General features: G+C 37.4%; 1 protein-coding gene across 1 annotated transcript in view; it reads right to left on the reverse strand.

Annotated features, from left to right (window-relative positions):
- The window catches only part of AFTPH (aftiphilin), a 33,568-nt gene extending 11,124 nt beyond the window's left edge, over window positions 1-22,444 (reverse strand). The window contains exons 1-6 of the mRNA XM_010084121.1: window positions 20,672-22,444; window positions 10,737-10,888; window positions 10,114-10,240; window positions 9,741-9,797; window positions 7,314-7,436; window positions 991-1,051 (exon numbers count right to left, since the gene is read on the reverse strand). Of these exons, the coding sequence (XP_010082423.1) occupies window positions 991-1,051; window positions 7,314-7,436; window positions 9,741-9,797; window positions 10,114-10,240; window positions 10,737-10,888; window positions 20,672-22,444 (2,293 nt within the window). The remainder of the gene's footprint in view (window positions 1-990; window positions 1,052-7,313; window positions 7,437-9,740; window positions 9,798-10,113; window positions 10,241-10,736; window positions 10,889-20,671) is intronic.
- Window positions 22,445-22,792: the final 348 nt, after the last annotated feature.

Here is a 22,792-nt window from a genome sequence, read left to right on the forward strand (position 1 = left end):
AGCATAATGATTTACTGAAGTAATAAGACACCAGACAACAGCAAAAGGGTCCATCCAGGCTTTCCTTCAGCACCATGATATTGCTATCCAAACTCTTACATCCCACATGTTCTGAAACAACACCAGTGCAGCAAGAGATGCAGTTTATTTTAGCCTGCTTTTGAACAATTTATGTGTCATGAATTAATTGCTGTTAGCAGGTTCCTCATAAATGTATTGGGTTTTTTACAGGTTTTAGTCTGTCAATCAAACAAATTTCTAAAACCTGTTTTGTTTCCTTTGCATGCACTTACATTTCTGAGACTGGAGGCGGTGGCACAACTCACTTTGCTATTAAAATAGACATAGGTGAAGGGTCTTTTACGTGATAACTATATACATTTACAGATACAAGTAAGTTTGTAGCTACCTCTTCAGTTTAATATATTAGCTATAATTAGTGTAAGCAAAAGTGATAACACATGAAGTAATTTTTGAAATATAAAATTATCTCTAAATTTGAAAACTTTCAGCTCAAGAACTGTATCTTTTGCAAACAGTTTGTGGTTAAAATATTGTGCTTTGAAGTAGCCACTATACACAAGTTTGTCATTCAAAGGATGTCTACAGACATAGTTCACTGGTGAAAAATACTTTTAAGAAGTAAAACTCATCAATCTAAAATGCTAATTTCTTCAGAGGTTCATTATAATCTGCAGTTATACATAATGAAGTGTTAATATTGCCACTGTGTCACTAGATATGTCAGGAATCTAAAATAATACTTAGTATTTTTCAGACTACATAATACTTCATGTAGGGGCACAGTTAATCAGAAAGAAAGCCTGAATTTCCAAAGTTAGGAGTAAGAAATAAATATTATATATATTTTTGTATATATGTGTCTGTGTGTGTATATTTAAAAAATTAATCAGCAGATAGATGTTTGTCTGAACTTTGTAGCTTTCTTATCTCTAGCTCTGGTGCTAGAGGCTCTACGGAGAGACGTACCATCTAAAGGGTTAGTAAGGCCACTGCTACTCCAGTCAAACTGGACAGGTGGTAGAGATTCCTAGAGTTGAAAAGTCAGAAATCAGATTTTATAGTCAGTTCAGGTTACAACAATGCAAAGCAGTTCAAACAACAGATTCTTTAGTATCTAAATACTAAAAAGACAACTGAATGAGCAAGCCCCAACTTTGGAAGGTACATATTTTCATAATATGCACTAAAGATTCAAAGTAGATTTGTTCTACCACAGAAAGTCTCATTAAATTCTGAACAGTATAGATTAGGTAACTTCTAACTCAAACAGGATTTGCAAATTAACTAAAACATAGGAATTGCATAAAAAACCTTAAGGCATAGTTGAAAGTTAAACTACTAGTACTTTCATGGAAGACTAGGCATTTTGCATAAAAAGTTACATATACACAATTATAGGGCAAATTTAGAATAGGGTTATTAGTGAAAGCTGTCTGTACATCCATGCTTTGTAATGATTATATACAAAATCAGTTATTTATCATCAAATAGCCCATGAGTCTTTTGTCTTGTTTTGCTTTTAAGAGACAATAATCTCCGCATGTGAGGGACAAACTATCAACACCCTCCCTACACCATACCCTTTAAAAAAAAAAAAAAAATCTGCGACTTATTATCCTTTAATGATTAACTTGTTCCAATATATAACAAACCACTGGTAACAATGCTCGAACAAGAGCAGCATGGAAACATAGACTCCTTCTGGGAGCCCATCCTTGCCTTTTCATTTCCTCTCGTTAAGTCTTTTGCACCCACACAGGCAAATCAAGCAAGCAGCAGGGACCATGCTTTACAGGGAAAGTGTGTTCAGGTGCAGTGTAACTTGCAAGTGCTGTCCTCCGATATTCTCGGGACACAAGAATGCAATAGTGATGGGACAGTGTCAGAAATAAGTTATCTTTCTACTTCTGTGCACTACATTTCTGCTCTTTCCCCAGTGCAGTCAATTGTCAGGAAGCACAGGTAAAGGATGTGCCTTCAACTTATAATGGCACAACCACACTTCTGGAAGAAAAGCAACATAAGTTCTCTGCAGCATTATTCAAAATGCATCGCTAGTTGTCAAGCTTCCAGTGGCTGAGACATACCTTCTCTTCGCTTTTCTAGAAAGTCAGGCCTTAATTATTTTTTTATTACTTTTAAAACTTTCAACTATCCGACACCGAAAATATATGCAGATTCAGGAATCAAGACTAGCAACCTGAGGTAGCTTTGTAGAATTAAGCTAACTGTAAGAGGCTTTTGCTAGGTGATAGATGTTTACAGAAAGAAAAATGAAGGGAGCTGGAGATTGCTGTATTTACTTACAGTAAATGCCTCACCTAGAAAAATCTTTCCTACCTAATGACTTGGAAATATTTCCAGTACTGAGCACAACTAGGACAGCATTCACTCCATGGAGCTTAAGAAGCTGATGCTACACTTTTTACTTTGCTTTGGTAATGAAATTACTGGCATTGAAATGATTTGCACAGAAACACAACGTTAGTGGTATGAAAGCTACACAAGTAATGATCACTATCATCATCAGTTTGTTTAAAGTTGGTCACATCTGAAGCATATTAACATTAAAAGAGCATTGTAAAAAAAAAAAAATTAAAAGAAGGAGGCAAGCATGACAATTTAGTAGCTTTCTGCCCTGAGGAAAACAAACTCAAATTGAAACAAAGTAGCTTCCTACCAATACTCACTTACTGCAGAAAACACCCACTATATTTTGTGTCAAAAGACTGAGTCGGGACTGATGAGCGTGACAGAACTGCATGGAAAAGGTGGTACCAATAGCTGGCTAAACTTTTCCTTTTAATGGTGACTCGATTCTCAAATTTGCCAAGGAGAGGACAAAGAATGTGATGAGTTCTTCCTAAAATGGGGAGGAAAAAAATCTGGTTCCAAATCAGTAAGAGTATACTAAGTATATTAGTCTGCTCTATGGGATGTGACCATTCTGCTGACTTCAACCACTTGCAAAAGAGCGGGGTGGAAAGTAAAGCAGACACCACCTGTACAGGATGCTGGCAAGCCCTGGTCTATAAAACAGCAAAGTGAAAGGAGAGGCCAGAGGCAAAAGCCAATAAAACATAAAGGAAAAGTTTTCTGTTTCTACTGACCTCAGCTCTAAGAAAACTAACTATACTGGGACACCTGAACACAGCATTGAAATCTCAGACAATGGGAACATGCCCTGCAAATGGGAATATAACGTTTTGTCTTTCAGACATTGCAAGATTGCTAGACTACTGCATTTACACCCAGTATTTTAACAACATGCTTTAAGGAAAAGCACCCAGTCTAGAAGAATACTCAGAGTAAGGGCAAACTGCTCTCACTCCTCCCTCCATCTCAGATTACAGGACATGGTACAGAAATGAAAAAGTATTCTCAGCTGTCAGAGTACTACTCTGAATGTTAAGGAAGTGAGAGAGAAGAAACTAGAATGCCTGCTGGGTTTACTGCATCGTATTTCACTTTTATCAAAGTGAGAATGTCTTCACACAGTAATTTTAGAATGGTATTATGTAAGAGCTTTTATAAGCCAAAGGAGTAAAATGCAAATGTTTGTCTCTATGCCAACAATTACCCAAAGAAAATTAAACAAAGAAAAAAAGAAATGAGCATCATAAACATTTCAGAAAAAAGTTTTCACGGAAATAGTTCATACATTTCATTGGGTTGGCAAAATTACAACAGTTCTCAAAATTCTTTTTCTCAGATGCCACATTTAAGTGACTGTCACATCTGACAGAACAGCAAGTTCTGCAATATCTCTTACCTGTATATCCTTCTCTCTTACTCTGTCCACAAAGCTACATATAATTCTTGGATCTTTCTCATATGTATAACTGGAGAGCAGTTCTATGATGGAGCCTTTGGCTGGTGGCCAATAATATATTAGTTTGCATCTGTCATTGTTAGAAGTCCTGATGGTCCCTTATGTAATTAAAAGCGTTTTTAAAGACTGTCACCCCATGGGGTTTAATTAAGGTTCAGTCCCCAATAGCCAGTGAGTGTAAGATACGTATTTCTAAGTTGATCTCTAATTCAGTAGCTTACATGCATGAAGATGTGCTGTAGTAGGCACCTGCTGAAAAGAATTACTGGTGATTTTCTTCTAGAAAGGTCTGGGTCACTGTAGATTTCTATTCCAATATAAAACTTAACCATCAAAACTAGGCAGGTAAAAAATCCCAAAGTTATCCTGCATGCTGGGACAAAGGTACCACCAGGTTCTACCAAAGAAACATATTCCCAAATAGAGAGAAGAGGATGCTTTGAAGCAATACCAAAAAGGCAGAAATATCTAGAGAACTTTTTGCAAAAACAGCCAAAGAGAAGAACGTAAATAAATTTGAAAGCAACAGTAGCCAGAGAACAGTATCAAATCAAGAGAAAGTAGTCAACATTAACTCCAGACAGCAGCCTTTTTAACAAGCACTAGAACATATTTTAATTGCACTGCCTGAAGACTTGGCCATGGTGCAGAAGCCCGCTATAGCAAGATGCTGTAAAACAGAAGAGAAGGGTACCTATCTCAGGTTTCACAATCAAAGGCTGCCTATTTGAGCAGCCACCTTTTCTTACACCTGATGCACCCTGGCAGAGACTTCTACTTCAGACCCGTGAATCCTTTGAGACACCATGCTTAGATAAAGGCAACAGTAATAAGGGGATTATTTAATATTCTGTACTGCCTTAAAGTTATGAGCACAGAGGAACAGAGAAATAAACCCCACAACTGTCAAGATAAAGAACAGATCAAAGAAGAATTAATACGCTGCCTTCAAATATAAAACAAAATAAGTCATCTTTATACAATAAACTAATGTGGTAGATCAGTCAGTAACTTAACTGGCTTGAGAGGAAAAATCATAATTTCAAAAACTTTATCCTTACAGCTTAAATGGCTCAGAGGGAAACTTGTCCCCTGTATTCCCACAGCCTAACCAAGCCAGTGAGATCCTCTGCAGGTAAGAAGGCCCAAACACACAGAGTTTGTATAATAACAAGGGAAAATTATTGCAGCTCATTTGCTGTTTTTTTCCTCATTCTTTTCATTTCTAATGCTCTCTATTTTACATCTCTGCATGCTTTCCTCCATTTGCCTACAACCAGAAAACTAAGGAGGCATGTCTGTGTTTTCACAAGTGTTCTTTACATTCATACTTCTGCATCACCACAGTCTTTCTTCCAAAGTCTTATTTCAAATGCATACAGACACTGATCTGTATGCAAGTCCCATAAATGCCAGGCTTTCAACAAAGCAGAACTCTTGTCCTTTCCTTAAGCAAAGCACAAGAAACTATTAACCAGAACCTCTCCTTTCAAGAAGAAAGCCAATATGCTGAAGTTTCTGAACATAACAATGACCAGTCATTATTGCCATTTGAAAATGGAGGAAATTGGAAGTTTTACCCAGTTAATGTGTAATTACTTAGTTAAACTTAAAGATACCTAAGTTGTTGTACCTAAGTTACCTGTGTTTAGAATAAGAAGCTTCAGAATCCACTAAAATTGCCTATATTATTTCCATTGCACATTTACCCATGTTTATAGCACAGTTCCTAATGAAATGTTCATCAAAGTTTGGGCACATCATCCTTAACACCACTACAATCTGGAATATTCCTAAGAGGCAGTCTGCACAATGGGAAGTGAAGCCGTATTCTCCCAAAAGAAAACAGAAGCCACCAAACATTAACAGAAGATGAGGTCAAGAAAGAAACAAGGTCTCTGAGGTAGAGAATTCATCATTCATGCCCTGAAACTTTCTGAATGTCACTTAACTGTGGCATTTTAACATTCTCAATGGTTAACTCTCAATGAGCTCTAACTCATCTCTTCCCCAACAGCTTATTTTAGTATTTGTCTTTTTGGATAAAATAACTTAAGGCCAGCAGTGCAGACAGATAGCACAGAAGCTCCTCATACGTACTTATGAGATGGCCTTGTCAGAACAAGGTATGGGACAGGATTATCTAACCGTAGCAAGTCATGGCAAATTCTGCTGCAGGAGTACCCAAAAGTACAAATTTATAATTAGAGGATTAAAAAAAAAAAAAAAAAAAGACTTCTATAAGTAGAGGTTCTTATTTTCAGCACTATGACTGCCAAGCAACTGAGAAAATGGCACATGTCAGAGACGCTACTGCTTCAGTCTCTTGCAGCTATCTATCCTATGTTTGGTACATGGTTTAATCTATCTTTTCCCCTCTGTAGAAAAATGGAACTTTGAATGCTGCAGAAAGCCAGTGGAATTTTCCTACTTTGTTCATACACAGAAATCACACAAGTGATTTCTTCAGCTCAGACTGGCTGCAACAATAATTATTGTTACCTTTTCTAATAGCCAGTTCAGCTGCTTAGTTCCACTATAGTCTTTGTAAGAAGCAGTGTGTGTATTACTATACAAAACCACCTCAGTTCTGAGCCCACTGACATACTGCTACTCCACAATTAAAATAAAATGTCTCCTCTGGTACAAGCACATCACAGTTATGTCACTATGGCGAGCAAAGAGCACAAGATCACTAACTCAGAAGTACCTAGTGTTAAGGTTAGGTGTAGTACAAGGATACAAGGATGATTCATTTTGGAATGCCTTCCATCAGAAGTTACAAGCATAGCTGGTACCTAAAGACACTGGGCACATTGAACAAGACCTGCACTAAGGAAGGACGCAGCTGACTCTCTGAATGTGTCGAGTACCACTTTAGTGATGCTGAAGACGAAATGTCTCTGCATATCCTATTAGCTAGTTGCCAGCCACACACATTGCAACATGCATGGCATTAAAGTGGTTTTCTAATACCGTAATATCAAAACAACAACAACAAAACAGAATTCACAGAATTTAAAAGCTTACTCCTAAACTCCTCTGAACTCATTTTGTATCAGACTCCTACAAATAAGCTCCAGAAAAAGCAAAGACTAAAAACATTAGCCAGAGGAAGGACAACTGTAAAGTTACATCTAAAATTTGTGGAAGTAACTGTCCACTGCCTTTTAAAGCAAATTGCTGTGTAACAGCAGATACCATCAGGACTCCTAAATGCTGGCCACCAACTGCTATCACAGGGACTTCATCATAGGGACTTCCTCCCAGTCACACATGAAAAGTAGATCCAAGAGCAGGACTTTAATCTGACACAAGGAACACCTGCCCTTTAAATACATAAATGTGTCTTTGAACACACCATCTAGATACTCTAAATATGAAGCAAGAGGCAAAGCATCCCATGGTTTCCCCCACTCTTTCTTTTCCTCTCCTCCCGTCTCTCTGTATTTTTTACCTGGAACTGATCAGATGTGCATGTGTTCATCTCTGGTGACACAGGAGGTGTCTGTCCTATGGAAGCTATTTTTTCTGCTGCAGATATTGGTTTCAAAGGTTCCTTGGTAGGCTCTAACATGCCCTAAATAAATAAAGCAGGAAATTAAGACCCCAATAATAATAATAAAAAAAAAATCACATGTGCACACAGATACATCTATTTCAAGAAATGCACACACAAAAAAACAGAAAACACACTACAAGGTAGAACTACCCCCAACTAGGGGCTTGGAGAAACCATATATCTGTGTGACACTTTCAGTGAGGAGGACAGAGGGAGATGAGGCAGGGGAGAGCATTATCCTGCTTCCTTAGGCCTAAGAAACATTTTAGAGCCAGTAACAGAAACCCAGGTGCTTGGCTGGAGCTTGCTTTCAACTTTCAATAATGTAATTTAAGCCAGAGGAAACAGTTACTTGATAAGGTGACATCTTCTCCTCCTACATCCTATCACAAAGGTAAAAGTGCATTCATTCCATTTCAACAATCAAGTTAATTCAGAAGAAACAAGTCAGATTATCAGTTTGCAGAATGATACCAAGAATTATAATTATTGACATGGAAAAAATGCATTAAAAGGCATTAAGAAAATAATTTACGCCACATTTTAAATTTTAAACAAACAAAAGATAGACAGTACTATGAAAAACATCTGGAATCTCTGGTGTTCCTGAATAAAATTGAGGGTGAGAAAGGGATCTACAGAAAGACCAAAGTTTGCACTGAGAAGTTCAAACCACCTCAGAACAATGAGGTATGAGAAAAGAAACCCCCAAATAAAACCATTGGATTTGCAACTAGAGTATTTTAAAATAATTTCAGGAAGTCAGCCACCAAGATCAGCTGTCCCACAAATGCTTCTACACCGTGTTAGGAGAGCTTAGAATTTCACCCCCAGTTAAATCAATTCTTTTGGACAATGGAAAAACACATGAAGCAGTGGGGCAACAGAAGGATTGCAAGCCACTGAACTCCTACCAACTTATCTCCATCCAGCTTACTGTGTGCACAAGTATATAAAAACTTTAGAGCATAACTAATCAGCAACAACAATCTGTTGCAAAAAATAACTGCACATGTTGTGTACAAACATAGTCTTGCTCACAAATATGTCACAGGAAGAAAACAGCAATTGCTATGAGATATTTTATCTCTCTGGATCAGAATGCCATGCTTACATCCAAAGAAGTGCATGAGCTGACCTTGATGCACCAGAAATCAACGGTTCTAGAAACTGACTGTAGGAATCACTCTATAAAATTAACAGATTAAATTGGCCTAATATATACCAAAGAAAACTGTAATCCTTTTATATTTGATTTGTGAATGACCAAGTGTATGTGAGTTTGTAGGCATATATATACACAAGGGTTTCCAGAAAAAAAAGAGCATATTTATTCTGCTCAGACTAGGAAAAATGGCAAATCTTATCTTCTGAATGTTTTTACTACAGCGTCTGAAATGCCAAACAGGAATTACAGAATATCAGTTTAAGGAAAAACAGTTGATCTTACTGTACAAGGTTACTTGAGTTTCCTTCAATCTACAGAGATCTAAATTACTCTTGCTATTTTTATATAGCACTTGGGGCAACAGAACAATACTGGCTATGCACTGCTTTTTGCTTCCATGTATATCCAAATATATATTATGTGGGTCCTTTATTAACATGCCAGTAACACTGCAAAGCATTACTATGCATCTCTCCTGACCGAGGGATATTGAGACGCAATCAAGTAATTAATAGTCTGTCAGAGAAAGAGTTGCACTAAGAGGAATGCTCGAGAGAGCTGAGAAAACTTCCTACACACATTTCATGGAATACCATAACTATCTAGCAGTTCTTAACCTTCCTTTGAAGCATCTGGTCTTAGTGCCAGAGCTTCCCACAAGTGTCAATGTGCACTGTTATTTTGATTAATTTCGATGTTCCTTTGTCATTTTTCACAACTATTTAACGATCTAGTTCCTCGTCTCAAGTTTTAGTTGACAATTTACATCTATACCTTAGATTTAATAGTTAAAATTCAACAAGAACTTTTTATTGCTACATACACATTAATACATTACTCCAATCAATTTTTACTTTTTTTAGAAAATGCCTCAAACTGAGTTTAGACTAGTTAGCCCACCTTATTAGATAAACAGCTTGCTTTATGAAATTATTAAATCAATACTTTTTTCATTTAAAATTAAGTATCTGCTTGTACACATAATGAAAACTGTGTATTTGATGATTCCTTTCTAGCATTTCTACTGATGCCTAAGCCATAACCATACTTACAAAAATATTTTTCAGCACACTTGGTGCTTAATGTCATTTAATATATTTCATTATATAATGTTGTTGGAACTATAACAAAAAATAACACTAAAAAAAGCTTACCAGTCCTGCTGCATACATGGGTACTATAACAGGCTGTTTCTTGTTGCCTGTAAAGAGCTGATAAAACAACAACAAAAATTTACTTATAAGTTTCTGTGTGGTGATTATAATATTTTTTCAATGTTATATAACTTGTATAAGATTAATATCAGAGAATAAATACTATGTTAAATATAACACAATGGTCAAAAACTAATGCAACTTTTAATATTAATAGGGCTTCTAAAAATTTGTCAGATGGTCTGTCATGAAAAGCCATGTTCAGTGCAGCTATGCAATTAAGAGACAAGTGTTCATACAAGAAGACTTCCACCTGATTCTACATTTAAAGCAGTTTCATTATCTAGAAAGCAAGTTTTACTGACAGACTCACAATATTTCTTGTGTCGATTCCCAAGGAGCACAAAAGCTTTTTGTTGCTGTGGGAGCCACCCCACTGGTATCTCAGTCCATATGCATCATGGATATCCTGCAGCTCTGTCCACACGTCCATCAGTTCCCTAAACACCCCATCATAAATCAAGTTATCAACAGGAACAACAGTTCAGCAGCCTTGAATATTTATTCTAGTTTTTAGTGCAAGTGACTTATTATACATTCCAATTAAACTGATGCCCAAGCACAATACCCAGGGGGACGAAAACTGCACAGTGTTCTCAGAACAATCATCATTCAGACTTATTATTGGAAAATGATGTCCACAGCAGACAGGACAAGACCTACTTATACTTCATAATTACGTGAATAAATATAGCAACTGGTAAGACATATTCTGATTAACTCAGAGACATCACTTAAAAGATTATATGCTTCTAAGCTGACATACTGAGTGAAATATTCCTGGCATATGCAGTCGCTGAAAACAAGCATTCTGCTAGATAGCTAATTTTTACTAGCCTGAAGCAAACAATTTGTTTTGAATTACTGCTATTTGTTTTAAGTTCCCAAAGAAGACTCGTTTCTACTTCGTAAGTTTGTTGCATTGTGGCTTCTTACCCAGTATTTGCTAAGGTCTCCTCAGCTGTCATCTGCTTTTCACCTGCTTCCAACAAATGATTCAAGGAACTTATTTCTTCTTCAATTTCAAGAACAGGCATGGAAGGAAAACAGACTTCAAATATTCGTTCCAGACGACTTAGCAATGTTGTCTATATCAAACAGAAAATATTCATGTCAAGTTTTGTCAACTGCTCTAAAGAAAACGAGGCCAAAATTATAAAAATAAGTTAAGATGGAAAACAATACGTAGCTAATACAAGGTTTCACTTAGCACAAAAGATATAACTATCAGAGGATCACAAGACTTTTAAGCATCAAACACAGGCTGCCAGCTAGTGAGAAACAGTAAGGATCTTGCCCTCTACAAAGCGAGTTCTTATGCAAAAGTCTAGAACAGTTCTTAACAGAGTCACTCTTTGTCATAAATTATCAGAAAATGTGTAAACAAGTATTACACTATATTTAATTAAGATGTGTTAAAGTCTCCAAATCTACACATGCTAAGGGTGTTACTGAACACATCTTTTCAGCAAGCTTGGTATTGATCAGTATCATTTCACGTAATGACAACGCACTTCAACTCAAACTTGAGACACAACATTGATTCAGAAGACAGCTTATCTTACAAGATGTATGCACTTAAAGGTCTCACAAAACTTAGCCTGATGTGCAACACGCTCAGGGTGTGACAACAACTTTGAAAATAATACGGAAAAACTATTTATAGTTCAAAGACTGCACCCTTCCTAAAAAACTGCTAGTGTCAATGACTCAGATGTAGGAAAACTATAATCCCCAGCTTTATTTGCTATGGTTCACGCAACAGTCAGGTATGATGCAGAAGAGTCAAGTCTAAGAGGTTTAAACATATCATTTGTCAAAAAGTATCTGTAAGATTTGTTTGGTATTTCTCCAGAGCAAAAAACTAATGAAGATATGAATTAATTAATGCCTTAATTTCTTGCCCAAAAACCTATTTACATGTTCAGACCTATTTACACATTAGAAGTTATTTAATTTAAATAGAAGAATTACTTTTCTCCACACAATTTCCTTATCCTCCCATTCATGATTCAGACAGTTGAAGCTGAATGCTGCAATCCTGCAGGGGTTAAAAGCCAACCTTGGGATTGTTTCCATTCTAGCCAAATAACTTAAAAAAAAAAAAAAAACAACAGAAAATACCAAGTTTTATTTTAGCTGAATAAGGAGCCAGATAGATAGCAACAGAGTTTGCATCACCACAACTTTATCTATGTTACTCTTGTCTGACCTTCCTCCTGCTGCCTTACATTACAAACTCACACCAAGAGTATGTAAATACAAATACTCATAAGTTTTGCAGGAGGGCTATGAATCTATATCCCATGGTTTTGAGAGACTAGGCAGGATTTCCTGCTTGTCACAGCAGTTGCAACCATATCTTCACAGTGCAGCCATCGCTTCTGTGTCCCTTGGGAGAAAGGAAACTTCAGCATCTTAGGAAGGCAGACAGGATTCTTAAGTTTCATAATGCAGCAAACAACTCCTGCTTTTCTCTCCACCTGTGCCATGATCACTGCTGTTGGGTAGGATAAGGTCTCAGCAATATAAAGAGCACATATTGGTACTAATAGTTGTCAGGCATTTTAATTCCACAGCATGAACTGGAGGATGCTCTGATTCTTGTCACTTGGGCCTTGGTAGCCATATTTAACATTAAAAATAAAAAAACCCCACCCTCAAACAACCTTTCCTCCTCAGAAAAACAAACAAACAAAACTATTTTTCTTCTGACAAGCTTAGTATGCTTTAAAAAAAACCCCACCCTCAAACAACCTCTCCTCCTCAGAAAAACAAACAAACAAAATATTTTTCTTCTGACAAGCTTAGTATGCTTTCTTCAAGTTATTTTCTTACATTTCTATCTCTTCTCTCTGTTGTATTTCCATATAGCCACAGAATTTCAACTTTATTGTACCTCCGTGAACTGAGACATCAGGTGTACCACTGACATGGAATATATTTTTTCCCCCAGTTCAACTCATTAAAAGCAGGTAAGCAGCAATATCTTAACATTTAATAAAAAGTACAATTGCTCAGTTCAACTCATTAAAAGCAGGTAAACAGCAACATCTTAACATTTAATAAAAAGTACAATTGCAAGGTATGCTCATAAAAATTAAATTAAAGCCTTTAATATACTTGTTTTTAACCAGAAACACCGGAACCCCTCTTCTTCCTAGGGGAAGGAAATGCAAGCCTGGCACAAAAGGAGTCTTTCTAGTTTGGAGTTCCTCAACAGCCACCTTTCCAACACCCTGCTGCACCGCACACAGGGCAGCATCCAGCAGCTCCACTGCCTGCTTTTCTACTGGGGAAATGGAAAAGAAACCGAGTAGGCAAAAATCCCACGAGCATCCACAGTGTGTGCTAGTATAGCTATGCCAGCAGAGCCCTCCTGTGGAGATGCAGCATATTCCAGCAGCAATGCTGAATTTACAAACATAAGCCTCAAACAGAGGTTTTTTTGTTACAACTGAAATGATTTAAGGTTCAGGGAAGCAAGGCTGGTAGGTGGCAGTTACATATTTCAATTAAAACAACCAATACAGTTGGGACAAACATTTAGGCACCAGAATATCTGCTTCACAATTACAGTAGTTATCTACAAAATTTCTCAGCCGATTTTTTACCTGAAAATTTGCCTTGTCTCTTTCTCAATTATGCAAACCACTGATCATGTACATCAGCAAACATAGTATAGGAAACATAACACAGAGGCAAATACCACGTTATCAGAATATCTTGATTCTGTATTGGAATCAGGATGATGAGTTGGGAACTGGGAACCAAGTCTGTTCAGTCTATTCTCCCCATTCACCTGCTAACTGCAAAAAAGCAGGAAAATTAACTTGCTTAGAACATCAGCCCTTCAGTTTTGCTACCTGTGAAAGAAATGCCTGACAGGGACAGCCACCAGGTTCAGTTATTTGCAAAGTATAATGTCAAAATGCCATTATTATTATACTATCAAAGGATCTGAATTACACAGCATACCTGACTCACACTTTTTTTCTTTTCTTCTTCATTACCTCACCAATATATTCTGACCATAATGAGTCATCTTCTACAGTATATAACTTTCCTTTTAATATTTCTTAATGCCCAATTGTTTTGGCCATAAAGTAAGGTATAATACTTGCAGGCTGTAGAACTAAGACACTAATTTACATTTTTAGGAAGTAAAACTAAACAGTATTCCAGATTCTAGACCAACACTTCAGTATACAAAAGCATACTCATTTGAGTTTTAAAACTTAACTTTGCCTAGAATGTATCACTTGCCCATATCTTACAGGTGACAATTTCTGTAAGAGAGCAGGAATACGTATCCCAAGTGAAAAGGAAGAGGCAGCTGAAAGGCACTGTATCATGAAAACACTAAGGCATCATGTTTCTTCCAAAGGATCAACATTTGAGAACATGCTAGTGACTAAGAATATGCTCGCTTAGGTAATGAAAGAAACTGACAGAAAGTCTTTAAGAACCAAGCAGCATCTCAGTCAGCACACAATTTCAAATTTGATCGAAAGAATTGTGCCAAAATTTCAGGAATAGTTTAATTATAGCATTCTTTACACTTCCTTTTATCTTTCCTAGGTTTCCAGAAACGCTTAGCTCTTACTTACATATGATAGAGAAGAACGGTTTCCATAGCAAACCAGAGTAATTAATTCTATGTGTGCAAATGGGCACAGGGACGAGTATAAAAACACGCATCTCCCAGGCAGCAGTAACGTCCCTAAAGGAAGCAGCTGAACTTGTTCTTCTAATTGGTAATGAAATCCTGTGGTCACAGCTCCCAGGTATAAAGGGCACTACTAAGATTTTTTAAATTAGTGTAAATGTTCATCTTTTACAAACCTCAGTCTATTGTTTGTACAAAACAAACTGTAAGCAAATATTACTTCTGCCATATACAGTAGTGTCATGTCTCTCAGAAAAAAAAAAAAAGTGTGAAAAAAACCAAGAACTTTTCTCAATTTTTCACATCACTAAAAATATTTGATGCCCAAGTGTTCTGCACTGTCATCTGAGAAGAGTAATTCTTAAAGGCACTTACTGAAGATTTTAAAAATTAACCATGATTCTCTGAACAATGACAAACTCAAAGCCCCTCAGTGTCTGGGAAAGCATAGAAGTTTTTTATAAACACTTAAGATACACAGTAATCATCACCTGAAGCAACAAAAATATCACAGACGTAACTGACTTTCAAGTGAGAATGACAACCACAGGATTAGAATTTAGCTCCCTAGCTTTCCTAATAGTGGACAAAGATCCAGCCCTCAGAGCTGAAAGGCCAAAGTACTTACTTTATAGAATTTGTTTCCTTATCTATAGGGGTGCTTTGTCCCTCCTTACTCCCCACTTTCCATCAGAGGGCACAGCCCCATCCATCAATGCAATCCCTCATTTTCCCCATCCCACTCTCACTCACAGCCTGTGGCATCTCTGTTCTGGCAGCCTTCAGAGGTGCTTTAAGGTGGAGAGTTCAAAGCATGCCTTCAGCCCTCCTTTTCCCACTGCTGGGAAAAGAGGCTATGGAGGAAGCCACACTCAAGCTCTGGGCTGTTTGCATCTATTGAACACAAAACTGGAAGACCTAATAATAAGTACAACCAGTGTAACAGTTAAATTACTGAGAATATTTTTATATTCAAGTCTTTTCTGATAGAAAAAATGCAAGAAAAGAGATAGAAATGAGCATAAGAAGGACCCAAGATGCTAAATGTATAATTTAGGAAACGAATAAAGTCCATATGGACATGACCAGCTTCTAGCTAGAATTCAGAAACCAAGTGAAGGCTCTCAAAAAACAGCAGAACAAAACTCAGGGGCCAGAAGCCAAGAAAAGAAACCGATTAACCACAAAGATTTTATTTATTTTAAATCATGAACCCACTGCTCTGTGGAGTGCCTAACAAAGGTATTTATGACAATTTTAACAAAATAAAGCAGCGGTCATTGGAGAAACTCCTGTCGCCGGGTTTTCTAACAACCAAACCGTATTTTCCGGCAACACCTTTGCCTGTGTGGAGCTAAGATGCCATATACTCCTGTACCTTCACCATGTGTGGGACTTGGGGGTGGGGGGATGGGGTGGTGTTTTTTAAATTTGTCTTTAAGAGCTAAACCACATAACCACGCAGTTAACACAGCAGAGCTGAGAAACTTATTTCAATTGATGCAACCCACCCCAGGAACACACCAATCAACTTCAGCAGGTCTCAAAATCTTTTGGGCTGAAGCACTAAACAAAGCTGAACAGTTCATTAAACACACTTATACAAACAAACAAATCACTAAGTTCTTAGTTAAATGGGGGCAGGTGTGGTTTTTTTTGTTGTTTGTTTGTTTTTTGGAAAGGTTTATGGACTGCTTAAATGAAGAATCAGTTTGCCTTCCGCATAGTGGCAATTTATTTCTTTCTCTGATGTGCAAACTCTGCTAAGCAAACAGAACTTTCCTTAAATGTTCTGTAAAGGGTAAAAAAGAGAAGCAAAGCTTACAAAGAATACTAGTTTAACTTCTTGTGATCCAAGTGTGATGGCTTCCCCCTCATCCTGAAAAAGCAGTTAAATCTAAGACAGTGCCATAAATTTCTTAGAGGAAGAAAAGCAAAATGTTTTATTTTTATTATGGCAGATAATTTACAATGGACACACTGGTCCTAAACCAAGATTTACCAGCCAGCGGTATTGCTATTTGGTTATGCAATCAAGTATGATGTCACAAGAGCTAAAAATCCTCACTGATGAGAAATGAAGAGCAAAATTTTTTTACAATAATTTAAAGAGTTTTAAGTAGTCAGTGATAGGTTTAAATATCCCCCAAAACATTTTTAAACAGTAACTATAAATATCTTGAGCTTTGCTGCAAAGCAAATATGAAAATTTAGTGGTTTGAGATGTAAGAACAAAACCACTCTGCTATTTTTACTGCTTGATGTAAGAGTTATAGGCTGCAGGGAAGTTCCATGTAGAAAAGCGAAGCTGTCTCCCTCCTTCTTGCTGGAAGGCTTGCACATTTACTCTCTGTTGAAGAACGTATCAAATCTTGCATCTTCCATGCAGGCAAAGTGAAGTTCAACAGTTCTTTATTTAGACTACATAAATCTTACTTCCCACTTTGGTAGCTCAGGTTGTTATTATCTAGTGGTGTACTAACTTTTCAATCAGGCTCTAAGAGGAAGTATAGTAGATGAAACTTGGGTGCACAAAATTGAAAATAGTTTTGTTCTGTGACACAAACAGAAATGCTAAAACAAACCCCTCTCAAATGATTTAATTTTGTAAGATCACCTTAGCCAGCCTGTTCTGAAATACAGCAATTATGGACAACTTTTAATGGTCTGTTTTCTACTATTATTCAGCTGCACATACTTAAAAACTCTGCTACGGACTTTAAAAAAAAAAAAAAAAAAACACAAACCTTTCCAGACAGACAGATTTACACTACAGGCTGTTACCCAACTGTCTGAACTTAATTTAGCCAACACTATCTTAATTTATCTTAGTGAACTGGGAGGCTGAAGTAATAATTACTTTTTTCCAAGAGGATTACTTCATACATTGCCCAGGACAAAGTACTTTGTAAGTGACAGTGATCCAGGGTTTTCTTTGTCTTGATGCATACTCGTGGCTTAGTAACTGTACATCAGCCACCCTGTCTGACTAATTTGAAGAGGTAGAGCCTGTGAGCACAGTGGCAGAGGATCTTAAAACCCACTTGGAAGGCTGTTCAGGTTTCTCTTCCTCCATTTCCACGATTTGTTAACTCTCAGCTAAATCAGGTAGGAGTTTTGGCCTTCCAACCAAGCCACTATTCATCTCTTCCTCCTCGAGAGACGCCTATACTCCTCGAACATAGCTAGGCACAGCTGTATTACCTATGGAAATCATGTGGGTGGGTAATAACTGCTCTTGTGCTTTGCTGCCTAAGTCCTTTATATATTTTTAATGCACAATACAGCAGAATAACCCCCTCAGCTGACTAATGCTCAACACTATCTATCTCATGGAAAAAGCTGGGCTACAAGCCTTACGTTCCTTATAAACATAACTTAGCAGCATGCTACTTGACCACACAAAGGGGATTAATGCATACAGTACAGTGCAGGTTCACTCAAAACTTGTCAGATCAACCAGTTCACCCACCACATTTAAACAGTAATTCTGATAAGTATACAAAAGCAGAAAAGTAAGAAATTATGTTAGGGTCATTCTGTTTACACACCATTCAAAATTATTTCACTACCACATTGCAGCGACTATCCTAGCCTCAACATTACAGATCAACTGGATACAGTATCTTGTAAATGATCCCAGTTCACCTTTAGCCTATGCCAAGGTCTCAATTTTCACATCTATCTCAAGTGTCTAACACGTGCAGTATTTCTCCCTTGCATAGCCTGCTCCCTTTAAGTTGCTACAGCAAGTGCTTTTTAGATCTGCCAGCAATACACTAAGTGATCTACTCTTCCCTACCTTTCCTTGGTCAGGGTAATAAACACCTTTGTCCATTTACCTCTCCCTAGCTTTACTTTTGCATGCAAGTGTTTATGCTTCTGTATCAAACAGTTCCAGAACTCAACTTTAACACATGGGAAACACGGAGATCAGCAAATACTTCAAAATGCTGTATTTTGTGGTTTGACCTCAGTGATACCCTCTTACATGAAAGTAAGGACGCTGATCAAAATCCAAGTTTAATTTTACTAAGATTCTGCACTTAAAGTACTGAGACTGTTGACTCAACTAATCTCAATGTTTCTAATTGCAGTTTGCTAAACTGTGGCTTAATGGATTAAAAAAAGAATTACTACTTAAGATTAAAACAAAGCTTTTTTTTTTAAATATAAAAATGTTTCAGTAGATTCTTCCAAAACTTAAAGCACTTACAGAATACAAAGTAAGTTTTGAAAATGTGTAACTATTGTTTTAAGAGTTATCAGAAACGGAAAAAAAAAAAAAAAAAAAAAGCAACTGACTGTCATTGCAGGGGTAAGAAAACTATTGCAACAGAGAAAACGTATCCAGCACAACTTCCGCTACAGCTTATTTGTGTAAAATATTCTGAGTTGTACTTCCTCACTAGCAGGGGAGGCAGAACATCATTTTATATCCAAACAGTCACAACTAGCTGTAGCATAAAGAAAAGGAATGAAAAAAATATTTAAATCTTAAAACTTGCTTTACAATCTACTCTATCACAAAATTACAGAAAGTTGTAAGTACAAACAAATGTCTGAAACCTTCAGACTATCCCTCAGTAGCATAACTAGAAAAGCAGACAATTTACTAGAATCATATCCACCCCCAATTCTTTCTCAGATTCTGGACAGTCTTTCAAGTGGCAACAGGAGCAATTTAGATTAACTGCACTAATGACCTTAGTACTCTCCAATTTTAAGGGTCAACAACCAACAGAATAGGAAACAATAGATTTGTGCTTTCAACTTGAGAAATGGACCCACACGTTCAGGCGATGATGAGCAAGGTTTTCCACAGGCACAAAAATCCACCTGCAGGTTCTCTTGTGAGCCTTTGTTTGGTTTGTGAAGCCACTTTGAAATTTGGTGTCTTAGTCCTTGCACAAAATAGCAAGCAGGAAGTGTCAGGAGCTGAGGCTCACAGCTTTTAACATGACAAGAAATCAGCACTAAGTCCCAAAAGCTCCATTCCATTTACTGATGCTGGCAAAGCTCTGGCTGGCACAACCTTCTTCTGAAAAGCCGTTTCACCTGTCACCAGTAGGAAACGGAAAGAGGCAGGGCTGTCAGCAAGCCTGTACAAGGTCCTGGAGGAAAGGACTTACCTCATTTCCTTTTATTGCCAGAGAAGTTCCAAACCCTTCAGACATGTATTATCACTAACACATTTTATTGCTGGTGTTGCTGCACACTTCAAGAAGACAGAGCATACACTAAACTACTCACATAGGATAACGTGATTAAAAAGAAGCGGTGAAGAGAATTTTAAACTCAAATTGTTGTTCTGAATTTTGCAAAAGTAATACTAAATACTTAGTAAAAATTTATCTATGTATGAACAGGCACAGATCTCAAAGATGTCTGGTGAAAAGACTTAGGAAGGAATTAATTAGGAATGAATACACGCTTAGCAACTAAGGCAACTAGGCGGTGGGAATAAGAAATAAACCTATCTACTTCACCCTCCTCAAAACTCTAATTAGAAATAGCATCAGCTTTAAGAAATTATCAGTCCTATATTTGTTATGTTGCTATAACATGGAGCTTCCCACAACTAATGTATAACAGAAACTTATTTTAACATAACTTTTAAATGGTTAATTTCCCAGGACCTGGAATACCAGGGACAGAACTCCATAGATTATATTTTATCATGATCTCTGCTTTAAGCAAATGAGTGCAGCTATTTACGAATTAAGTCATCATTTTTAATCAGATTTTCGAAACATGATAAAGAAAGGTGATGAAAAATTTTGAGAACAAGTAACCTCAGCTTCCAGTCACATCACTATTTTAAGAAAAGGCAATGTCAGAGTGCCCCCTCAAAAGGCAGTAAGATATGAAGCAAATGAAGTACTATCACAGGCTCCAAAATCTTTATGGTGGCTTATTCCTTTGATCAGCTTATGTAAAGGACCACATATAATCACCAAAACAAATGCATACAGGTTCAGCATACCCTGCTAATTTTTCTGCAGGAAGTAGCAGCGCAAAAGCTACAAGATGCAAACACAGCATACTATTTCATACCAGCTCGTCTCACCCACCAAATTACATCTCTCCCACAAGACAAACAAAGACTACTCAAACATTTGTTGTATGCAGAAGCAGGAACCAGGAAGAACTTCACGCACAAGAGCAGAATGAGTCTGAACAAAATCAAGACCACCCTTACCTGAACTGAATGTGCTGGCTCTTGAGATTGCTTACTGATAGTTCCTTGGAAAGATGCTAAAGCAAAACTGTCAGTCTTGTGTAATACTGGACCATCAACCCTGGCAGACGCATCTGTCCTATGTGACTGCCACATCTCTTTTCTGTGATGAGATTCCCCAGCTTGCTCATCTCCAAAGGCAGCCCAAGAACAGCTGTCTTTTTGTTCATCTTCAAAAGCATTCCAGTCTGTAGCCTGGTTACAACACGCTGAACTGAAGTCAGAAAAGTCGTCAGAGTCCTGAAAAGCAACACTCTCATCTTGAGGTTTTGGCACTGAATCAAAGTCTCCAAATTCACTATCATCACCATTTTCTACCTCAGTAGTATGTTGGAAGTCTGAGCCAGAAGTTTTATTGGTAGTATCACATTCTAAAGTGTCAGCAGTCTGATTTAGTTCAGCTTGATCCAACCTTGCTGGCTGCTGAGAAACAGTTCTTATGTCCCTGAATTCACCAAATTCATCATTAGGTTCACTAATATGTGCAGGCTGTTCGGAAGTTCCTTCTAAATCGAGAGCATTTATCGATTCTTGAGCATTAATGAAGGTGGGAGATGCACTGCTGACTGAACCAAAATCACCAAAATCATCGTCATGTGCATCACTGCAAGCTACAACTTCAGTACTACTTCCACCACTCTTAAAATCTTCAGAATCACACAATTTTTCTCCTGCAAGATCCCTGCTTAAGCTTTGGATCTTATCAACCTCGACGTCCTCTGTTCCCAAAGAGTCATCAGGCCTCGTAAAATCTTTGCCATTCTCTATGCTATGTCGTCGTCTCCTCCCACTGCTTTCTCCATTTTCAGTAGTGCATACTGTACTTCCAGTTGTTCGAGATGTACTAGAAATTGTAAATTCGTTATCTTCCAGTGCTGAGGAACCCTGTTCAGAACTGATTTCTGAAATGCAAACCTCTTCTTCAATATGAGTTACTCTGTTTATTCTGTTGTTCTCCTGAATACTCAGAAAGTCTTTTTCACTAAGAACACTGCATATTGTAGGTCCTGTTCCCTCTAAATGGATTGGGTTTTTGTTTGAGAATGTAGCAAAATCTGCAAAGTCTTCACCTGAGCTAGGCATTGAGTTCAAATTTTGCTCAGTACTATGGGCACTGACAATTCTCAGTCCCTTTGAGTCACCAATACCGTCTAGATCTTCTGTTCCCTGAGGATTTACAGGGTCCAATGCTGCAAATCCATTTGTTAGAATCTCTAGACATGGAAGTTTCTCACCATTACAAGCATCTATTTTCTCATCCTGGCTCTCAACTGCTATACCAGTTCTAATGACAGGAGAAGAAAAAGCCTCTGATTTCCCAGTGTTGTCTCTTTGTTTCCCTCTTTCGTTTACATCTTCTAAAACAGTACCTGAAGTTCTAAACTTGGATTTTTCTTTGCTGGTACTAGTAGCTGACATATCAGAAAGTTCCTTAGTAAGAGTAGGAAGCTCTGCAATGCAGTCTTTATCCTTAACATTTTTAACAGATGTGAAGCTTGCAATGCTAGCTACATTGTCAGAATAATCATGGAGTGGGATGAAATGATTTGTGGGTATAAACTCCTCCTTTGGATGACCGTAGTCTGGTGTATCAAAATCAGCAAAAGCTACACCAGCAGTGCTTACACCAGAAAATCCTCCAAATTCTCCAAATTCATCTTCTTCATCATCATCGGCTCCATTGTCTAGTGGTGGAGGGGATGAGGAGTACATTCGAATAATATCTGGTTCCATTGTTTAGTTCTCCTTCAAAGTTAATGTATTTCTATAATAGGGGGGGGAAAAAGAAGTATATTAGAATTTCGCTAGCTTTTGTCATCTCATATTTTTTATTTTTACTGTTTCAAGTTTTATTTTAAAAGTGTGCATATAGGTCAATGTCCACATTAGATATGAGAAAGAACATTCCCCAAACCCATTTTCTAAATAATTATTTTGTTTTAGAAGTCACAGAGATTCTACTGGGGACAGTCCAAGTCTTTTTTAAAACTACTACATGATCATATTCTCAGCAGACAGTATTGAAATGTCAGGACACAAAGCACATTTCTCTTGAGCTGTCATACAACACACTGACAACTA

This window comes from Pterocles gutturalis, unplaced genomic scaffold, assembly GCF_000699245.1.
Source record: "Pterocles gutturalis isolate BGI_N339 unplaced genomic scaffold, ASM69924v1 scaffold26755, whole genome shotgun sequence".
Taxonomy (NCBI): Eukaryota; Metazoa; Chordata; class Aves; order Pterocliformes; family Pteroclidae; genus Pterocles; species Pterocles gutturalis.